The sequence below is a fragment of the Diplotaxodon limnothrissa genome, linkage group LG9 (genome assembly GCF_057381915.1).
Source record: "Diplotaxodon limnothrissa isolate DT_005_m linkage group LG9, D_limnothrissa_male_GT1.1, whole genome shotgun sequence".
Taxonomy (NCBI): domain Eukaryota; kingdom Metazoa; phylum Chordata; class Actinopteri; order Cichliformes; family Cichlidae; genus Diplotaxodon; species Diplotaxodon limnothrissa.
The window spans coordinates 6,233,658-6,257,100 of NC_140604.1; the positions used below are offsets into that span (position 1 = coordinate 6,233,658).

Sequence of the window (23,443 nt, forward strand, 5' to 3'; positions counted from 1 at the left end):
ATGACGACAGAGCTAGGTGAAGCCCAGCCCACAGAGGCGGAGTCTTTCCCTGAAGCTGCCAACCACTCCACACCGAAACAGGTAAAAACACAAAGGATAGAAGGATCAGTAAACATCATGAGATCAATACTGCTGTGACATAGTTATACAATTTGATTTCTAAATTGTATAACTATGGAGTGAGAGGAGTAGCATTGAATTGGTTAATGAGTTATTTAGAGAATAGGTTGCAATATGTTTATTATTTTGGCAATTCTTCTGAAAGACTGAAGATTGTATGTGGTGTTCCTCAAGGTTCTATTTTGGGACCTAAACTCTTTAATTTATATATTAATGATATTTGTGACGTATCTAAAAGGTTAAATTCGATTTTATTTGCAGATGACACAAATTTTTATTGCTCTGGAGAGAATTTGAAAGACTTGGTTGAAATTATGACTTCTGAGATGTTAAGAATAAAAAAATGGTTTGATGTAAATAAATTATCTTTGAATCTGACAAAAACGAAATATATGATATTTGGCAATCGTGTAAAGGAGGATAAAGTCATTATGTTTATAGAGGAAGAATTGATTGAAAGAGTTACTGAATTTCGTTTTTTGGGTGTAATAGTGGATGAGAATTTGACATGGAAATCTCATATTGAACATATTAGAAAGAAAATGGTTAAAAGTATTTATATTTTGGGTAGTATAAGAGATTTATTAAATTATAAAACAATGCGTATTTTATATTTTTCTTTGTTTTTTTCATATATCAACTATTGTGTTGAAGTTTGGGGGAATACATATGAGAATACCATAAAACCTTTAAACCTATTACAGAAGAAAGTTATACGAATAATTCATAATGTTAAATATAGAGAACATACAAATAAATTATTTATAGAATCAAAATTATTAAAATTAGGAGATTTAGTGAAATTACGGACATTATTAATTATGTTTAAGGCTAAAAATAATATTTTGCCTTTTAAGTTACAAAGAGTATTTTTGATGTGTTCCAGGGGAGAAGAAAATAGAAGGAAATTTTATTTTAAACATCAGTTTGCCAGGACTACACAAAGATTAATGAGCACAACGGTTAGGGGTATAAGACTGTGGAATTCACTTCATTATAATTTAAAGAATTGTATAAATTTACAATGTTTTAAAAAGTGTTATATGTTTAAAACGATAACTCAGTATGAAGAATGCGAATGAATGTGATGTTGGTTTGGGATTCGACCGGAGAGAAATGTTAATATTAGTTTGTTCCTGATTTTTGGTGCCCACCGGTGATATAAGTTCGATGGTAGATAGGGGGCAGGGTTTAATAAGAATATTTTCTTCTTCCTGCTCCTTTTCACACATGGTTGTTGTGTTTTGTTGACAGAAGATGTGGTTGTTTTGTTTGATTTGTAGTACCAAGTGTGAAATAAATAAAAATGAAATGAAATGAAATGAAAACATCACTTCCTGCTTCCTTAGGGTGAGAAGGGTGGGGTGTCCCAAGCTCAGGGCTCCTTGGCAGAGGACTCAGCCAGTAACCTGTCGTCAAGCAGCTGGATTGCTCGCTCTCCTGCTAGAAACCCACTGAGCTTTAGAACAATGCAGGCCAGAGTGACCCTGCTAGATGGCTCCATGTTCACCTGCACCGTGGAGGTGAGATGGCTTGTTCATGTAAAGGGGCATGGAGATGAGGAAAGAGTGAAGACAGATGGAGTACCGATAAAAGATATAAATCACAACAGAAATAACAATCAGGAGGGAGAGAGCCCAAAATGACAAACAGTAAAATCACTGACCTATTTCTGTCTGTGCTTAGAAACGAGCTCGAGGTCTGCAGCTGTTTGAGAAGGTTTGTGAACACATAAACCTGCTAGAGAGAGACTACTTCGCTTTGTCCTTCAGAGATGCTGACAATAACAAGGTACCTGTCCACCCGTCCATCTGTTTACTGTCTTCCACCTGTCTTTCTAACCTCTGACCTTTTCATTGCAGAACTGGTTGGATCCAGGAAAGGAGATGAAGAAGCAGGTCAGAGGTCAGTATGGTCCCACAGCAAGTTGGGCAGGTTAACCCTGTGTGTTATACAACTCATCGCTGTGTGTCTCACAGGTGTTCCCTGGAACTTCTCTTTTAATGTGAAGTTTTACCCTCCTGATCCTGCACAGCTGTCTGAGGACATCACCAGGTAGGCTCACACACCTGTCAATCAAAGCTTTATACTGCATGTCTCACTTGTTTCCATGTATGATGACGCTGATAATTTTTTCTGCCTTCAGGTACTTCCTGTGTCTCCAGCTCAGACAGGATATAGTTTCTGGTCGTCTTCCTTGTTCGTTTGCAACTCACACCATCCTCGGCTCCTACACAGTCCAATCAGAGCTTGGAGACTATGATCCCGGTACTCACTCTGCCCTATTATACTACTGTGACCTCTCTGTCCACATTTCTCTCTCACTCTGACCGCTCGTGCGTCTGTTTACATATTTCAGATGACTGTGGTGCAGACTACATCAGTGAATTGTGCTTTGCTCCGAATCAAACTAAAGAAATGGAAGAGAAGATCACAGAGCTGCACAAAACCTACAGGTTGTTCACCGCACATATTTTTTTCTAAACGGTGTCAATATTCAGAGCAGCAAAAGTTTTTAAGTGTATGACTGTGTTTTTAGAGGAATGACTCCAGCTGAAGCAGAGATGCATTTCCTGGAAAATGTAAAGAAACTTTCCATGTATGGAGTCGACCTCCATCATGCAAAGGTAAAGACACTGTTGACAGTAAGCCCTGTTATTTAAAAAATAGCAACAACTTAGTTTCTACCCTAAATCATCACAATAGTGATCGGTTATCTATACCAAACCTGCATGTTTCCACCTGCACACAGATAAAATTGAGGCATTTTAAATACTTAGCAATATTGCAAGTCATAGATAATTCAGGCAGCTACCAGTTATTTAGTGTGACAAGGACTAGCTATGCATTATGAAGCATTTACAAATGAAATGGAACGACTCCAGCAGTTCATAAATACACAGGTGTCAACATTATATTCTTAATAGATGTTGTAGTGATACAGCAATTCATGATTCGTTCAGGTCTTTAGAAAGCATTTTCTTAAAGGGTGAGGCTGTCACGAGGGCGGCCCGACGTCCTCTAGTCCTCACTGCCCGGTACCATGGAGACTGGCATTTCCCACAGAATACCAGAACTGGCAGGGCCACCGCTGGTATTAGCTTTTCACAGATGAGAGCTGGTTCATCCTGAGCTTATGTGACAGAATTTGATTTTCCTGGTGTCTTTGAATTCAGGCCTCTGCAGGCTGATCCTTTCATTCCCAACACATTACCCAGGCCTTATCAGTAACTGACAACCAGCATGCTTTATTTTTTATATTGAGATTTGATATGTTTTCAAAGTGGTTATTTAATGTTTTAAGCAGTGTAAAATCAGCTGATTCCCAGGTCAGGTGCAAAGCACTTATTGATTTCACTGAACAAAACATGTATATGTGAAAGAAAATGACAGATTTAACTACTGGTAGCCAAGCTAGGATCCAGAGGCTTCGACCGTTAATTTTAACTGATGTCAGTTGTCAGATTCGACTAGATTGAAGCGCTGTTCGTCTTCTTTATCCTGACCCCACGATTATTAAATGTGCTCAGACTGTGTTCGTCCTTGAATGAACATATGAAAGCACACAGTGTGTTTTGGTTTCTGGACCCAACAATCTGATCAATATGGATGGCCCAGTTCCTGTCAAGAGTCAATTACATGTGAGTGTGTTTGTATGCATGTGTGTGCATATTTGTTGACAGTAATGGTTTTTCCATCAAGGCTGTTTTCCACTGATTCACTGTGTATGAAACACACATCACAGAATGACATTTTTGAAGAATGGATGTCATTCTCTGCATTTTGTGTCATTTTGCCGTGTGTGTGCGTGTGTGTTACCATTTAGTGCAGCTACAGTTTTGGAGGATTTTGGAGATGACCTCTATATCCAGTTGATGGAGGAATCTAACCAGTATATTGATTCAAACTGAATTCAAACAGCCAGAGCAATGACAGGAGAAAATTCCCACAGCTAGCAGTTCAATATTCAGGCCACAGAGTAATCACTTTGCCGCACTTGTCTGGAATTATACCACGTTTATCTGCTAGTGCCATCCCTCCACATTTCTTCAGATTAACTCTCTGTTAAAAAAAAAAAAGGTCACACCACAGTGCAGGAAATGTGAGTGTACAATCCCCATGATGACATATGCTCCTCTTAGCTCTCCATTTAGCTCCAGCTTTTGTCTCCTCCATAGCTCCTTTGGGACAACAGGCCTTGCTCCAGGCAGAACAACTGTCGGCCTGTGCAGATTTTTCATCACTTTGTATGTGTAAAGGAAAAACACAAGCCAACTTCATATGAAAACAAAAAAAAAAACCAGGTGCTTGAGCTGTAATATCCTCACCATGTTACCAGAAAAAAAAACAAAACTTATGACATTCCCTTTCTTTCAGCAGTTTATACTTGTTGTGCTATAGAGGAAAATGCCATTAAATGTAATTAATTCCAATTATATAATGACTATGTTTTCATCTTATTGTTACTTTTTGTCACCCCAATTTTCTCGTTTTTGCCTTTGTTTTTTTATGCCACCTTTACCATGATTCATCCTATTTCCCACGGAGTTTGTGCTTTGCTGAGGCAAAGCTCAAATCCTGCAATCACAGAATTGTTGATCATGGTTTCCAGGATTTATTATAAGACACGAGCATGTGCACTTATCTTGGATGATTGAATCCATCTCGACTTACTTAGTTCTCCTGAGTCATTCATACATCAATCCATTTTCATAGTTGCTTATCTATTTCAGGATTGCAGAGGGGCTGGGACCTATTCCACTCAATGGGTGTCCAGCCAATCTTGATGCAAGAACAACAGGCCTTTTTTCCCCTTGACTTTACCACTTTACCATTTACATTATTTTATTTTATTTTTTACATGTTTCTTTGATATAATGGAGAACGATAGCAAGGATCTCATATGTTGCAAACACTTATAGGAAAATAAATAAAAATTTAGTAGCCAATGACTGCTAAACACTGACACTGCCTAATATTGCATAGAAGTAAAGGCAGAGCATCTGAACAAGAGCACACTTCTGAAGCTGAGGGTGGAGAATTAGTGGATTCAAATATGAAGATGAGGCAAAAAACTGCAAAATGACTGGACATACTGGCCAAGGTCTATGGCTCAAATGTATCTGTGTACACAAACATCTTCTCAGAGAGTTTTAGTCTATACATTTCTAAAAAAAAACTTAAGAAAACTCTCCCAGTAACTCTACTTGAGGCGACTCTTGTTGTGATTTGGCGCTATATAAATAAAATTGAATTGAATTGAATTGTGGAAGGGCCTTTAGGCTTAGTACGTTGTTTGGTAAGTTAAGTAAGAAATTGTGTGACTGGTTGTTAATAAAATCGTGTTGCAGACTGGATGTGAATTTGCACAGAAGTCCATGCACATGCTGATAATTCATTTTACCTTTTTGCTGTATTCAGTTATTAACCATTTGACAAACAGAGAGAACCACTTTTTTCTCCAGCAAGGCTGCAACGTCTGTGAATTCTCTTTTGTAAATTTATAACGTGTAAAATGAAATGACGTGCTTCACAAAATCAGAATTTTGCGGGCTGTAAGAGACAAAGTCGTCACTCCCGCGCTGTTGTATTTTTCCAGTTGTTAAATATCATTGAAGTCATTACTTAAATCTTTGCTGCCGTGGTGTTATTATGCTCCGTAGGAGATAGGTGCACCTGTCTAAGATATCCTGTTTGATGGAAACATGCTATAAGTGGCGCATGTACATGTGATCAGTGAGCAGCTTCATTTAAACAAAGAGCACCACAAAGATGAAGAAACTTGCTTGCACTGAATGACAGTAAGCTAAACACTGATGGTTAGCGCTTGCAGGGACGGTAGCATTACCCTTTAATGTTTTTATGTACAATGGTGTTGTAATGGTATAAAACTGGTATAACTTTAGACCAGCTGTTCTGTTGTTGCTCGGTTTTTTGGTTTGTTTGTTTTTTTATTTGTTTGTCATCTGTCTGTCTGTCTGAATGGAGTAGATGATAGGAAGCGGCTTTGTTTGCCTGTCTTCAGCTAAGTCAGAGGTAAGACTCTTTCCTGTGTGTAGGCGTGTTTATATGTGGTTGTATTTTAAATGTGTATGTGTGTGTTAATCCAAACATTTCCATCTGGATGTTACTGTTTTTGTGTAGAGTTAGTTATTCATAAACAGCTCCTGACTTCACAGTAAGCCTTAAATCCACCCCCATGCTCCCATTTTAAGCATCAAGTAGTGCTGATTAAAAGACGCAACTGAGAAAACTGAGGCTGCTTGTCTAATGTAACACTTGATATTCTGATTCTCTCAGAGCTGTAATCACAGTTTAAATCTCTCATGTGTCCAGATAGAACTGCAGTCTAAAGAAGTTTTGAGCGATATAGTTTCAACAGAAACTGAGAACCGCAGATTTCAACAGCTCAACTCAGATTCAGACCTGCACCGAAAAGGAAAATAACAGCGGCTTCATAAGAACCTCTAAAAACATTGAAAAAACCAAATAAGCAAATTTTCTAAGCTTTGTTGTTTTTTTTTTAAATCAAACTGGTGATGCTGCATCTTCATGTAATACAGACTGCTGGAATTGACTTAGAAAGATGTTTAGCTACTGCTTCAAATAGCTTCCCAAATAAGCACGATTCATTTCTCCCAAAAGTGTTATTTCAATCCCAATTTAAGTGCCCGAAAATATTTTAAAACCCTTTCTTGGTTTTAGGAGCCATCTACAATGATAAACATGACTGGAGAGTTCTGTGTTAGCTTGGGTGTTTTTGTGTATTTGTGCAGGACTCAGAGGGTGTGGCCATTATGCTGGGTGTGTGCAATAGTGGTCTGCTGGTCTACAGAGATAGACTGAGGATCAACAGGTTCTCGTGGCCAAAGATCCTGAAGATTTCGTACAAAAGAAACAACTTCTACATCAAGATCCGACCAGGAGAGGTAAGAACACACATTGATGACTGGCCACAAGGTGGCTTTATTTCACTCACTGTTAAACAGAGTATTATGATACATCTATGTTGATATATCTATGTTACACTGACCCTTATGCTATACTTCAGCAGCGTAATGTTTCTGTAATGTTACTTAGTCCCTGCAAAATGCTCAAGCATAGTTTGACCACTGAATGAGAAGCCATTTCATATCCAGGTGTAGACTGTTTCCTCATTATTTTACAACAGTTTTCTAAAATAAATGGTCTTGAGTTGATAGCATTTGGTTACGTCTCATAATTAGCAAAAAACATAAACATAATAATTTGAGTGTTTTGAAAGGTGCTTTCAAATAAAACTTATTATTATTATTAATGAGCAAAAAACATAATTTTCAAAGATTGAAAAAATTCAGGGAGTGGCAAAATAAACATGCTGCGTATTCCTGCTTAAAAAGAATTAGGTCATTCATAAACTTCTCTAGTGCTGTGTCTGTATTACAGTGGACTCTAAATCCTGAGTGAAACTGTTTGCACAGTGCGCAATGTGGGAGTCACTTTTAACCTGGTTACAAATAAACAAGTGTGGCTGAGCTGCTCATCCTATTGCTAAGCACAGACACACTTCAAAGAAAACTTGTTTACATTGCTTGTATCAGCTTATTGGTTTGTCACCATAGGTGAACACTGGAACGTAGATCAACCAGTAAATCAAAAGTTTTGATTTAACCTCCTAAGACCTGAACTTTTCCACAGCATGCATTTTTAATTTCTCTTTGATATTTGGGCATATTGAGGCCCGATGAATGCAAAAACAAAGAATTACCAGCTTTTTTTTTTTTTTTACCTTATTTTTGTTTTTAAGAAAAATAAGAGCCACATATGAGGATATTCGTTTAAAATTTTGATAGAACAGTAGCAGTATAATGTCCTCGTAAAAGGATATCAGGCCCTTGCAGAGCAAAATTGAGTATTTTGGTCTAAATAACCCAAAATGTGATGTCCACATATGTGGACGCCAGGTCACACACCACAACAGCAGATTAGAGTGTTCACATTACTGCAGATCCTTCTGTCTGTCAATACCGCCCTCCACTCTTCCCACCTCACAAAAAAAAGAGCTGAAAATGATAAAACTCTTCCACTCACTCCAAACCCAGAGTGGGCGTGGAACCGTTTTCTATCTGAGGACCAGGGCCTTAATCTTGGATGTTTCTCACCAGTGTGGTTTATATTCAGATACACACCACTTCACTGCTAATTGAAGTTCATCATATGAAGACTAGACCACAGACCATGGTTAAGACCATCCTCTGCTGCTTGGCTGGACACAGAAATTCTTTCCATAAAAATTACAAAGAGAATCTTTGACAAAGAGCAGCTCTGGCAGAGTCCATCAGCCACTGCTGAATTCCCGTGCACACTTGAGTAAGGTCAAGAGCTGGTCCACACCCATTGCTCTTAATCACTACAACTGATGGACGGACACTCCTCCCTGAGACCCTGGCACAGATTATTCCAGGGAGACTAAGACGTATGATCCCCTGAAATTTGGAACACATTCTCTGGGCCTCTTTCCTGAAAAGAGGAACCCCGCCTCCAGTCTCCCCGTCCAGAGTTACTGCTCCAGACCTGCAAGAATGTTGTAGAGGCTTGTAAACCAGAAACACCCCACCTTATTCAGACATCACATTCAAAATGTGTCTGAATTTAGTTTAGTGATATTGGTATAGGATGTGCGAGAGTGACACCTACTGATGGGTTTATTTTAAAGCTAAGATGTTGATAAATAATCTGTCTCTCCCCGTCTTCAGTTCGAGCAGTTTGAGTCCACCATTGGTTTTAAGCTGTTCAACCATAGAGCTGCTAAGAGACTCTGGAAGGTGTGTGTGGAACATCACTCCTTTTTCAGGTCAGTCAAGATCATGTCACAACGTGTGGTTTGTTTCAGAAATCATGCGATCAGTTTTGTGACAGCCATCTTTTGTCTCCTTACTTCTCTCTGGTCTGCCCTCCACCCTGTCTGTGTGCTTGTTTTTCAAATTCTCCTCATCTCATCTCCCCTTGCTCATCTCCATCTTATTCTCTTCCCTGTGTGTCTCTCCTCTCTCAGGCTATTATCACCAGAAGAAACTCCTAAGAAGTTCCTGACTCTGGGTTCAAAGTTTCGTTACAGCGGTCGGACTCAGATTCAGAGTCGCAGAGCCAGTGCTCAGATATCCAGACCAGCACCGCATTTCCCACGATGTATCAGCAAGAGGAGCATGTTGAGCCGCAGTTTAGATGGAGGTACTCGTGAATTCTGCATCAGTTATGTTTCCCAGAGTGCTAACAGGGTTAATATGGGTTATTAGTATTGCGCATTGTAAACAGTTTGCAATGAGAGAACTGGTCACTATAGCTCTAGCTGTATCATACTGGTCCAAGTAGTAATACTAGTGGCAATAGTGCATCCAACTGTACCAAGTTTGGAAGTCAAATTTTTCCTTGTATTTACTGGAATATTCCGAGTACTAGACCTGTACTACAAAGGAGGAATGGGGAATTTGAACTATGAGTTTGTTTTTCTTTCCAAGGCCAACTAGGTCAGTCCATATTTTTTAATGTTGTACCAACATTGTCCATTTATATGAATATGGTACTCGCTGTTTTATAAGTATTAATTGTAATCTTGGTTACTGGATTTTTGTGAAGCCACATAACAAAAACATATGGATATGTTTTTGTGTTAGCTAGCTCAGCAAAGTCAAAATGACTTGAGCAGTATTATCAAAGTTCTGTGTGGAGTAGTATGCACTGTGCTGACAGCTGGTTAAGTAACTGAACCAAGGTTTGTGTCTATGTTTTCTATGTGTGTATGCTCCATGTCATTCTTTCTTTCCAATTGTCGCACAAATGCAGTGAGCCACAGTCAAATTTCACCATGTGAACACATCCTTTGCTCAATCCAGTAGCAAACTGCTCATGACCAGCACAAGTCATTTGGAATAATGGGTTTCATTGTTGCATTGTATTGTGAGTTTGTCTTCTCTCTACCATAAACTCTGTTTTATGCTTACTACCTATACTTTTCCCCCCTCTTAACTTTCCCCTTACCTCACAACTGTTTGTGACAAATGGCTGCCCTTCCTGGTTCGGACAGTTAAAAGGGAGTTCGTCCTCCACACTGTCACCAAGTACTTGCTCACATAGGATTGTCTGTTCTTTGGAGTTTTCTCTCCAGTATTGTGGGACATTGAGTCAACAGCTGCTGTGAATTGGCGCTCTTTCAATCAGACTGAAATGAATTATATGAAGAAGACTGTTAGGTACTGGCTCTATGCCTACTGCATAATTTTAAGTGTAATTTGTATGTACAGTCCAGGAGAAAATCTTTTTTGCTTTTTTTTGGTTTAAATGGGGGTATATTATTGTATTTATATCCTGTTTTTGTTTCCTATATACTCCCAACAACAACAAAAAAAGAGCCATTATAAACCTGCATAAAGATAAACTTGTTCAGCATAGGTTACTCTACAGTTCTAGCCAGGTTGAAAACAAGCAACCATCCTGATGCTAAGAACTCTGACTCTAGGTTTAGCATACCTCACTAACCCATTAGCCTTATGTTTAGGTTCAGCACTGACTGATTAGTTCATTCTTCCTCAGTATTTGACCAGTTTGTGATTGGTTCTCAGCTTCACAGACTGGACCTACCTCCTCTCCGATTGTCTCTCAAGCCATCACAGCTTCCCCAAAAGTCAATGGTGGCACTCACACAGGTAGTGCTCAATACTGCAGTTGCACTGCTACTGGCTGCTGTGGTACTGCTCTGTGACTGGGCTCCGATCGCTTTATTCAGCTTGTTCAGGAATGCCGTGTACTTGGTTACTCTGCTTCACTCCGATACACCTGATAACAGCTGTACATTTCTGTTCATTCTGCTCACATGCCCTCAGACTTGCATCCTGTTTTCAGCAGAATGCAAGACTATTACATGTTTGTCACATGTAAGGTTAAACAACCACATCGCTCAAATAAACCTGTTGCCAATATTTTGATGTCCAGATAATTATCTGACAGAATTTATCAGTCTCAGTGCACGGTTATGTTGACACTAGTTATTAGCCCCATTAACCACACAGCTAACAGAGCTCAATGAGCCATGATATTCAAAATAATATGCGGTCATGGCTTGGTGGTGGTTCTGAATGCTGATTGGCCCAGGCTACTGTGCATGCACCCTGAGCTGTTAATTGGCTGAGTGTGCCATTACTCTGACAGAGAAGTCGTGATGCTTTGCTGCTGATGAGAACAAACACAGCTTGAATGAGCATCATAGTGGTTGCTGTCTTTACTGTTGTACCTGTTGATGTTATTGTGATGACATTAGGGCTGGTGCACTTCTGTGTGTGTATATAGATATGGGTTCTGGGCTGTATGGAGCATCTAAAGCCATCGCCATCAGTGACCTCATCACAACAGTAACACCTGAGAAGAGAATGGAAGAGAGCAGTGAAGTTCAAGGTAAGAAACAATGTCTGTGGTTGATCTTGAACCAGATACTTAATCTGTCAAATTATCTAAGACCTTGCACAAACTTCTCTTTTTTTCCTATGTCACCCTAGTTGAGGAGGTGCAGGAAGTGGAGAATGTGAATGAAATGGAGCAAGAGGAGGAGGAAGAGGAAGAGGAAAACAAAGAAACAGAGATTTCACAGCAGAGTACTCTCACTCCTCAGAAAATAGACACCAAAGTAATTGTCTCACCTGTCAACCCAATCTGACCAGTTTTCTATTGCTGTGTGAAAAACTAGATTTTGGGCCCCATGTTTGATGTTGTGCTGTGTGGCAGGTAGGGTGTAGGACCCACCTACACCCCGATCCACCTTAAACACAGCTTTAATCCTGGGAAAACAAATTCTTCATGGGAAATAATCTTTACAAAATAAACCAAAACCTTCAAACACTAAACTGGGGACAGGAACTTAGAAACTGGGAAACAAACAGAACCACGAAACAATAATGTGAGTGCAACGCAACACAGGGCAAGGAAAACACAGGGCTTAAATACAGCTGGGAGAAATCAAACTTAACGAGGCAAGGGAAGCAAAACTAGACACACTGACATGAGACACGGACTTTCAAAGTAAAACAGGAAGCACAAACAGGCACAGACACTGAACAAAACCTACACTAAACTCTTAACCAGAATTAAACTGAAACATAGGATACAGAATAGTAGCAAAATCCAAGAAACTAAAAATGCTGGGTCAAAATCATCCAGAACCATGAAACCATGAAGGCCCACAAACATTTAAAATGGTGTGTTAACCCCATACAGGTGCCATCCTTCTCATTAAATCAAGTTTGTGTTACTCCCAGCAGCTGGTAAAATCAGAAAAATACATATAATACAAACGTAATAATAATCTGACATTCCTACTGAAGTTCTCTATGTGCTCAACTTTATATTTAGTTTTTACAAAAGTAGATGTTTTTACCATTTGAATCCTCGGTTAAAGAGCAGCTTGCAGGCAAAAGATTCTCTTTATTTGCATATAATATTTGTTAGGAATCAGTTTGGAAGTGAACACATGCATTTTACATGGTTTGCAAGAGAGTTATTTGGTGGTTTGTGCAGGGGAAGAAAGGACTTTCTTTCAGTCATGAAAGAAATACATGCGCGGTTAATTTAAGTTCCTGGATGTAAGAAGCCTTGATTAGAATTTAGAAGCCAGAACTGTATGATACTAATAGCTGGTGTAGTTCTTTCACTAGTGTCATGGGTGGGTGAGAGACACAGTTTAACAAAAACCCATTTCCTATTGCTGATATCGACCTCATCAGCTACTCTCTCTCCTGTTGCAGTCAAGCTGATTTTAGAGGTGGACAGAAACTCTGCTACAAAAACAACTTTAAAAGGATTATTTCAATATGTGCATTTTTGCCTCATTGCTTAATTTTCCCTCTGAGGTCCCAAACCTGCAAGTTGCTCTTTGAAACTATTTCAGATCCTACCACACTTCATTTCACAGCAGAAGGCGAACTAACTGGTTTTGATCTGGAGGTTATATTTGCACTGATAATTCAACTTAAACGTTTTTGGGTTTTTTTGCTTACTTACTTTTTCTTGTTCAGACTGAGCTAACTGATACTGCTGTGGACGAAGACCTGACAGCTACTGAGGTACACATCTGTGATCGTATGGTTAATAATTCCATTGTGGAAAGACTTGTTAACATAACCTGTCTCTCTGCCTACCTATCTATCTGACAGTCTGACCAAGATGAAGATTTGAAAACTCAGGTAACACCTGAACTATTTTTTCTTCATATGTGTTGATCCCTCTTCTGTCCTCACTGATGTCTTCTGTCTCATCTTACACCCCCCCCCCCCCCCTCTCTGCCCTGTCTTTAGGGTAGTCCTGAGGAGATGCAGAAACCTCAGAGCACCATCAGCGCCCTCAGACGCTCCTTTTTAGAGGGAGGAGAAGGAGAAGGAGGAGGAATGACAGAGTGGGAGAAGCGTCTGGCCTCGTCACCTCTCCGAAGGGTCGATGACTCCCCAATGATTGAACCTCTGGAGCCCGATGAGGTGAGACAGTCATGGATGGGTTATCTTGTGGCATTGGGTTCACAGACACCTGCAGTTGGTAAATGTTGTTTCAGTGCTGTGACTTGGAATTTTTTCCATTAATTGTGATGTAGTACATTGCCACAGTTTGTGGGTTGAATATTTACAATACACATCTTTGAAGTTAAACTGTTTTTTTTTTTCAGGTACCTTTTTTTTGGTAATGTGTGTGTAAAGCTGTGCTCACTTGCATAAAAGTGTTGCACTACAGGAGCCGGTGCCATTATCCCAATTTGCTGTTAGCATGTTGATAAGGAAACGAATCCCAATCTTATCTTTCAGATGTCGGGGTTGCAGACATTTAGACTGTCTCAATAGTTTTGAAAATTCTTCATGGGCCCAAGTTAACCAGCCCCGAGGAAAACCCCCAATAGCAGGAGGTGAAAATAGATCTACAGGTCACATGTCTATGTGCTTGTTGTTACCTCCTGTTGACAGTTATAAACGGGAAATATTGATCTGTATCTCAAAGCTGATTAATTTATGACCCTTACGATCAGTAGAAACTTCCTAGAAGTTTAGTTGCTCTTCAGCTCAACAACAGTAGAATTTAAGCTGAAACTGGTGGAACTTGAATAAAACCTCAATGTAATATCAAATAAACTTTGAATAAGCCTTGGTGAGAAAGATGGCGTTCAGTATCTTGCCCGTCAACATTCACACAGGCAGACAGAGCTGATCTGCATCTGTCTGGCTTCACCGCTGCTACTTTGAGTCATGAAACTGGGCCTTCCCACTGGATTTGTGTATTGTGTTACAGCCCAACCAGTTTCACTATAGTTTCAGAGAATGAAATTCTACTGTTTTATTAGTCTGTAATTTAGCACTAGTTAGCCAGTAGCACTCATGCCATTTACAGTATGTATGAAGCTTGTATTGTTTATATTATTTGTTTATAACACTACATCTAACCACTACATCCTCTCAACAAAACATAGTAACTTCTAGCAACAATCAAACAAAGGAAAAACAAAGAAATATGGCAGCAACCAAATCAGGTGTTATGCTTTAAAGTCCAAAATGACTGGATTATTGCTGTCATGATGGCTATATCTTTCTTTTGCGCTCAGGAAACTGGTCTCGTATGTCACATGATTTCTTGCTGAGTCTGTGCTTATTTAATATTGCTTACCTGTGCGCTCCAGGAGGGCGGGTTCATGACAAACCAAGCTCCTCCTCGGCCATTCAAAAAGAAGAGCTACACAGTGGGGCAGACTTACTGCACAGTCTCTGGCAGGGTTTTTACCATGACGATCATGGATGACAGCTCTGATGCTACCATGACAACAGCAAGTGTCAAACCCTGCCAACAAGTTCAACACATTTCACAGCTCACTGCTGACGATGACATCACAGAGGGACCGCTGATTGCCATCCCTGAGGTAAAGACTCCGACTTCACCTTCGGACCTGCCAGCTGTTGACAACAGACAAATGATTAGTGTGGCTGAAGGTCTCGACTTCTGTGGGGCCAGAGTCTCTGTGAAGTCCTTCCCTGCCACCCCTACATCCTCACTGGACAAGCTAAGCCCCATCTCTGGCAGGAAATCACCTTTCATGGCAGCAGTGGTATGCTGATTGGTTGGTTGGTGGTCAGCATGAAAACAAGCATGAAAACAACAACCTGGCAGCAAAATGTTAACCTCTGCAGCACTGACACAGGAAGCGTGGCTTAACACTGGCTCGTCTGAGCTAGTTCAAACTGAATGTCTTGAGCTCCAAAAGACTGTAGATATCTGAGGGACCAGAGTATCAGGAGACCAGGATCTCCACCTGGTGAACTAGGTCTCCTGGTGGTCTGAAAAGGAGATGCTGCAGAAAAGTTGATTTTCCATCAGAAAAAATTGATTACAGGATTTTAATCACAATTGATGCTGGATTAGATCATAATGGATGTTCTGCTCTGTTGTGACTGGTTGTTTTGCATCTTTTGTGGCATTAGCTGATTTCCACGTAATGTGTGTCTTAGACGGTCTTGTTGCTGACAGGTAGTTTTAAAAAACCAAAAGTTTTTCTTATTTAAAGATTACATGATTCCAGCAGGTTCATCTACCCATCTAAAAGAAATGTGCGACGGTGTCCTGATGCTGACAAATCTTCTAAATTATAAAACTTAAATGGAAAAGTGTGACTTGTTGATATTACTGTTTTTATAGTGCTTTCATCCTATTTCATTGTCTGCCATAGATGGTCAGTGAGTATGTAGCAATCAATCACAACAGAGCTTATCCAATCTAGTGGTGCTGGTCCTTCTCTGTTTTTGATTGGGTTTCCTTCTTCTCCAGGAAGCGGCACCTGTGAGCTGCAGTGTTCAGTTTAAACTCTGCCCAGCTTCTTGCTTCACCTCCTCCCAGAAACCATTTTGTGTCTTCTCCTTTGATCAAAATGGAAAACAGGAAGCTGATCTTTCAAGTTGTTTTCTTCTGTTTGTTGTTGTTTATTTATCCTTCGTGAGCTTGGGGGTGTGGCTTAACTCCATTTTACTGCTATTTTTCACTTCTGTTTTGGTTGGTTACTTTGACTTTGTAATGCTTTTTTACTTTGTTGGAAGCTGCTGCCTTTTTATTAACATTCCTGTCCATGCGAGGTGTAAGCAAAGAGACAGCAAGTCACAAATCCACCACAATGAGAGATTTCATAATAAGTTGTCTCAGTACTTCATGAGGCCTGTACCACAAAGCAGGATTAGAAGTTTAGCAAGGTAAATGCAAGTTTAACCTTGTCACCAAAGTGGCTCAGTTCCACTGGTGTTGCCATGGCACACTTTGATAAGAGAACCACTACTGATCAATTAATTCAGTTGGAACAAAAAAAGTATCCAACCCTGAGCCAAAGACACTTTTCTCTTAGAGCAAATTGGACTTATTCTTAAAGCAAACTTAGGGATTCTGAAGTTACCCGTAATCCTTTTATTTAAAAGTCAAAACTAATTGTTAATCCTGTAACGTTGTTGTTTAAGAAGCCTCATGAGGAGTGCTTAGAACTGAGGGGAGATGATGAAGACTGGAAGAGAAAGAACTAGTTAGGTGGGGATTGTCTTGTTTTTGTTTCATTGTTTATTAATGTAAATAATGATTGGACTGGTTGTTATGCAGCTCTTTTCTACTCTACCTGAGCACTCAAAGCACTTTGTACAACATCCCTCATTCACCCATTCACAACAGCATTTGTTTTTATGTATAAGTTCTAACATTTACATTTACCAATTCACACTTTAATGGATGAATAAGAGCAACTTGGTGTTAATAACTTACCCAAGGATATTTGCCACCAGCTTTTCAATTAATAGATGGCTTGCTCTACATCTGAGCTACACCACCCCAGTGTCTAGTTGACATTACAGTTTACTATATTGTGAACTTTCCCAAAGGGGTGGCTGTAGCTCAGGTGGTAGAGCAGGTAATCTACTGATCGGAAGGTTGGTGGTTCGATTCCTGGCTTCCCCTAGTGTGCATGCCAAAATCCTTGGGGAAAATACTAACCCCAAATTGCTCTCCGATGCATCCATCGGAGTGTGAGTGTGTGTGAATGTTACTTAGAAAGCACCTAGAAAAAATGTGCTTGTGTAAAGCGCTTTGAGTGCTCAGAAGAGTAGAAAAGCACTATATAAGAACCAGTCTATTTACCAAATGAGCATCATTAAGAAATATAGATCTTCAGGACAAACTCTGTTTCATGTTCTTTTAAAGGAAATTTAATATTTTCTATAAGCCTTAATATAGCAACCACAAGTAAGCCAGTCTGTCAGTTTTCTTGCTGAAGCTTTTTGAATCAACTGAAGACTTTTTAAGGATGTTTTAAGAAATCCTGTTAATAATCAATTACAGTAGTCTAGCCTAAAAGACTGCCTAACATCACTCTGACACAGGATGTTTCTAATTTCAGAGATATTGACTACAGTATGCTCTAATCGCTGTAATGATATATTATGGTCTGCAGTATCAAATGCTGCACTGAGGTCTAGCAGGACAAGCACAGAGATGAGTCCACTGTCAGAGGCCACAAAAAGATCATTTTAACCTTCACTAAAGCTGTTTCTGTGCTGTGATGAGCTCTGAAACTGTAACTCTTCAAATAAAATTCCTCTGCATATGAATTAGCTGTTTTACATGAGTTAAGGCTAAAGGAATACTTGGCTCAGCAGAGTTCTGACATTGTGTCAGCCTGGCTTCTAAAAGGGATTTCCAAAAGATTTAGGAATGTGTTTATGGGAATTTCTCACCATTATTCCAAAAGTGCATTTGTGAGGTCAGACACTGATGCTGGATGAGAAAGACTGTCTTGTAGTCTCCACTTTAATTCATGTTGTTCTGTCGTGTTGAGCTCAGGACTTTGTGCAGGCCGTTCAAGTCCCTCCACACCAAAATCACTCATCCATGGCTCTGTGAACCTTGCATTGTTTACTGGTTGTTACAGCCCTAGCAGGGCCTCCTCCTGAAGGTGCCTGTGTGGGCGTGTCTCCACCACACAAACAGTCACATACAAGCGGCCCTATACCACAACAAGTTACTTTAATCCAAAAAGTTCAGTAAATCAAGCATACTAGTGACCAACCACAAAATGGAGAGCTATGGCCACACAATGATCACATCAAGGGTGATCATTGTGTGGCCAATCACACAATCATGCTGGAACAAGCCATCCAAAAACTGTTCCCATAAAGGTGGGAACATGAAATTGTCCAAAATGTCTGAAGAGTTACTTAAGAAGAGGGGTCGAGCCCAACACCTGAAAAACAACCCCACACCATAAACGCATCTGCCAAACGCCAAACTCAGACTCATCAGTTGAAATTGTCAGATGGAGAAGTGTGATTTGTAACTCCAGAGACCATGCACTTTACACCACTCCATCTGGTACTCTAGAGAGTCCATTAAGCTCTCTATGAACTGTTCTTGAGCTAATCTGAAGGCCACATAAAGTTTGGAAGTCTGTACTAGTTGTCTCTGCAGAGAGTTGGCGACCTCTGTGCACTATGAGAATCTCTGATTTTGCTTTAAAACAGAGTTGCTGTCATTGCCAGCTGCTTCCACCTTGTTATAATACCACTAACAGTGGTATTATAATTAACAAAGACATACTTGTACATTCTTACCCAAAGCTCCTCCATCAAGGTCCTCTCCTCCGGATGCATTTTGGAAACTGAGGCAGGAAGACAAGGAGGCTTTAGATAGGAAAATATCAACATAATTCAAGGCTATTTTAAATAAGCCCACCATGGCTCCACAGTGTCCCCTGCATGGCTGGAGTTTTATTTTGAGACTTTTAATTACAAGTTTCTTCTTTGTTTTCACTGTAACTGTTGTTTTTTGTGTGTTTGATATGTGCAGCCTAAACCTACATTTGATGATATGTCTCCTGAGCTGACAGCTCTGCTGAAATCAGCCAGAGAGCAACAAACCTTCAGAGAACACGACCTGCTCAAGGTGCCTTTTTCACTAGCTGTCTTCCTTGTTGTCCAGTTGTATTTTTGTCTGGCTCTCTTTAACTCCTCTTTCAGGTATTTTATTGCCTGCCTTCTGTGAGTTAATAAGTCTCTTTTCTCTGTGGATTTAATCTCAGTGTTCTTATGTATGAGAACCAGCACTGCATCTTGTCAAACCTACAATCAGTTCTCCTCACTGCAGCTTCTCTCAGCCAGTAAAAGAAATCCAGCATCCCATCTCAATGCTTTACAGTTTCAAAAGCTAGTCTCAGTCTCCAGGTTTGTGCATTCTGAGCAACAAATCATCTCAGCTTCTCAAGAACCCTCCATTGCCACAATTATTGGTCCGAGTTCTAACACTAAGGACATAAGCAGAGCATGGGTTCTCCTTGTCCCTTCACCAAAAGTACTGATCTGATTCATGTCCTCCAGGCTGTTATGACATCCCTGCAAGACATCCACACTCCCCTGCATCCTCTAGCAAGATCATAAAGAACAACCCTGATACCGATCTGCTCCATGACCCTGTAGCAGCTGCTTCACCCATCATACTCACCTCAGTGGTTTCTGGTTATTCTAAGCTGTCCTTTCATTTTCAAGGCTACACATTCACAAAAATATTATAAGTAAAATAAATTAATTTAAAATCCTCAGATCCTGAAGTGCACAGTTTAACTAGTTCGAGCTTAACACATAACTAGCACTGATTAAGAGTCTAATTATAAAGAATTCAAGAATACATTTTTCATCTCAGTGTTCACGTTCCAGCAAATGAATTAAAAGATCACCTGTTTGTAGCTCTTTTGATACGTGGACTATGACAAAGGTTTGTTGTTATTAGACCATGCATGACTTATTTTTATGTAAGAATTGTAATTGTGCTGTTAAAGACCATAAAATGGTCTCACAGCTCTGGGAAAGAAATACGTAAATTGAGGTGACAAGGTCACCAGGATTTGAACTGGTCTAAGATTTCTAGTGCATGTACCTGAAAGAACCTTCACCATGAGGTCGAGGTCACTAAAATTCAAATTCATCTGAGACTTTTAGAAGATGGACCTATGTTGTAAATTTCAAAATCCTACATCGCCTCATTCTCTGATCTCACTTTCACAAACTTGTGTTTCCACACTGCAAACAACAACCCTGTTTAACAGGTCATCTTTTCCAGCTTGCCCATATTCAGATTTTTACTGCATCACACTTTAGTGTACAGTCCATCTCACTGATAAAATTAGCTGGCAGTGGCGCGTGGTTGTTCAAAACTAATATCAGAGGCACATAATTTAAATGTAAGCAAGTAAAGTCATGTGTGTCACTTACTCAGTCGAGGCTCCTCAGTACCCAATCTGCTGGTCACAGTTTCATTTGAAAAAGGTTTATGCACAGATTTAAAGTTCTGGTCCTTGCTGTTTTATAGCTGGTGAAATTCTACACACATATAGTGCTGTGGACATGTTTTGAGGGGTACTGGGGTAACTGGCAGGCAGTTGTTTACCAAACCTTCATCGTAGGCTTTCTGTTCTATTTCCTGGCCTTCAACAGCTTTCCGTCCTTTCTACACCATACTCCTTTCAGTTAGTTATGTCGATACTCTTTTCATATATTATGCCATAGCTAACCTGTTATGTCCATGTCATGCCATCTCCAGCACCACCAGCATTTGGACTCTGGTGGGGTCATTTCCATTTCCTACTCTATGAATAATCACCAAATATTGCTTAACCTCTGTATTTCGAGAAGGTCAGTTCAATTCAATTCACAAAGAACTGCCATTTACATCAGTCCTTCAAATCGGTTTGCAGCAGAATGACACACATGTGCAGCACTCTCATCAAGGAGACATCACTTGTTAAAATAATCACCTAATGTTCTGTGATTTCACTTCGTTTTTCAGACTTCAGAGAAGGTGGAGACAATAATGCTGGTGACAGAGCCACATGACGAGGACGAGGCAATGGTGGACCAGCAAAAGGTAGCAAAAGAAAGTCATGTGGGCATGCCCTTTAGTAATCTACCAGCCAACCCAGCAGGTGTTGACGATAGCACACAGCAATGGGCCTGTGACAGTTTTAATGATGGTCGGGCTAATAGTCCAACAAGTGATGATGATGATGATGATGATGATATTAGCTACGAGCCCAGCAGCCAGGCTAGCGATGACAATGCTAGTGAGATTAGTGAGGATGCCGTCAGTGTGCTGGTACAGGCAGCAGTGGAGGAGGCCATCGAAGCTGCAGTCAGAGAGACTCAGGCCCCCAACGCTAATGACACTAATCAGGATAACATTAACAACAAGATAGCAGTTAGCTTTTGTGAACAGGAGCAAGCTAGCTCTGTCCTGGACTCTCAAACACCTGGGACTCTGCATTACACTGACAACGAAGACTCAGACGACTCACAGGAAGATGAAGGAGGGTGGCAGTTTGAAGAAAACTCCCCTCCGCCCTCTTTACTCCATCCCACATCCAGGCACTTGGCCCATCAGATGCAACCATCTGCCCACAGGGATGACGATGAGTTCAAACCACTACAGGAGGTAACACCTGAGACACTTGCCCAAATGGCATCTGCGACTCCTATACTAGTTACCCTTGCCCCATTTCACCACCCTGAAACTGCACCTACCCCACCTGACCCAGTGACCTTTGGCCCATTTCTTCCTTAAAATCTAATCTACCCTCTGTTCACATGAATACATCGAAATATTATGTCAGTCAGACGAGAGTTTGATATATTTTCAAACTCTAGGCCGACTTTCCCGTTTTCCTAATTTTGCTTAAAACATAGATTGTATATCAGATGGGCATAGCTTCTGAGTCTTGAAAGGGAAGTCAATATGGAGACCAAGCAACATCTCATTCGACTGCAAAAGGTTTATGAGTGGTTTTAAAGAGGTTTGTGGGAAAACCTCCCTCGGCTCTCTTGCTTCTTAATGTTAGTAATTTTATTTATTCCTGGTGACTTTATGGGCTCAGTGGCTAGTTTGTGAAGACAAAATTCATTAATTTGTAAACTAGAGTATGACCATTGGCTAAGAACTAGACCCCCTTTTAGCTCAGCATTACCTGTTTCAGAATATTAAGATGATAAAGGCAAGAACACTCAGTTTGAGACCTCAGGATGTCTTAACCAGTGCTGGTGCTGGCTGTAAAGGGTTCAATTTTGCCTCTTTTAAGAGGCAACATTGATTAGGAAGATAAACACTCTGGGAATGAGGAAGACTAAGTGTTTAGTTTAAGAGGTCAGTTTGTACTATTTAATTAGGTGAAAAGAATTCAGAGGATTACTTTGAAGTGATGTAAAAGTTTACTGCGTAGTTTAATCAATCAAAAGATGTGTAGTTAATATGAGTAGTACCAGAAATAGATGGATACATAAATATTTTTCCCCAGACTGACATCCTGTGTTTTATCCTCAACATTTATTTTTCATCAGTACAAAAATGTGCTGGTATTTGGTTATTACTCTTCCTCATTGGCTGATGTTCATACTTGTTTCAGAGCCAAGTAGAATCTGATACTCCTGCTGGTCTGCTGCTGAGCTCACGCAGCTACACTACCGAGACCTCCAACACCACTACCACCACTCACATCACCAAGGTAACACAGGACCAAGGTACCACCATAATACGCAAGATTTACATTACTGCCATGGCAATACCACCACACACCCATCAACAAAATGACATGATAACTATGGGAGCACTACTGCTACTACATGAGCCCCACACGTGTCACCATGGTAAAACCATAACCTAAGAAATCCCACTGCAAACCATGGTAATATTGTCATGGCTGAAAAGGTTTGTTGAAACTATTAAGGGTTTACAAACAGCATTAAAAAGCTGAGAAAAGGCATAGAAGACATATATGAAAGATAAAGACGCTTGACTGAATTCGGATGTTTCTCCCTTTTCTTCTTCAGATGGCAAAAGGGGGGATTTCTGAAACCAGAATAGAAAAGAGGATTGTGATTTCTGGAGATACAGAAGTTGACCACAACCAGGTAGCTTGAATGTTGTTGTTTCTGTAATGGTGTGTTCAAGGGATGAGGACAGAAGGGTTGTTAAAAAGTTAAAAAAAACGGCAAGCTTCATTCACTCATACACAGAGCATTTTATTTTATGCACTTTAAGCAATTAACCACAACATTTGCAACCAATTTGGAATCACCTAACATGCATGTCTTACACTGAACAAAAATATAAACGCAACACTTTTGTTTTTGCTCCGATTTTTCACGAGCTGAACTTAAAGATCTGAAACATTTTCTACATACACAAAGGACCCATTACTATCAAATATTGTTCACAAATCTGTCTAAATCTGTGTTAGTGAGAACTTCTCGTTTGCCGAGATAAT

At 40.0% G+C, this 23,443-nt stretch overlaps 1 protein-coding gene across 1 annotated transcript; it reads left to right on the top strand.

The window, feature by feature from the left end:
- Nucleotides 1-23,096, top strand: epb41l3a (erythrocyte membrane protein band 4.1-like 3a). The gene is made up of 22 exons (XM_085363253.1): nucleotides 1-81; nucleotides 1,470-1,643; nucleotides 1,807-1,911; nucleotides 1,983-2,025; nucleotides 2,100-2,175; nucleotides 2,267-2,388; nucleotides 2,480-2,576; nucleotides 2,660-2,747; nucleotides 6,112-6,156; nucleotides 6,897-7,049; nucleotides 8,856-8,953; nucleotides 9,155-9,330; nucleotides 11,443-11,547; nucleotides 11,649-11,776; nucleotides 13,161-13,208; nucleotides 13,299-13,328; nucleotides 13,440-13,616; nucleotides 14,801-15,223; nucleotides 18,985-19,080; nucleotides 20,977-21,618; nucleotides 22,583-22,681; nucleotides 23,007-23,096. The coding sequence occupies exons 1-22, from the start codon at nucleotides 1-3 to the stop codon at nucleotides 23,094-23,096; spliced, it is 3,096 nt and encodes a 1,031-aa protein (XP_085219379.1).
- Nucleotides 23,097-23,443: the final 347 nt, after the last annotated feature.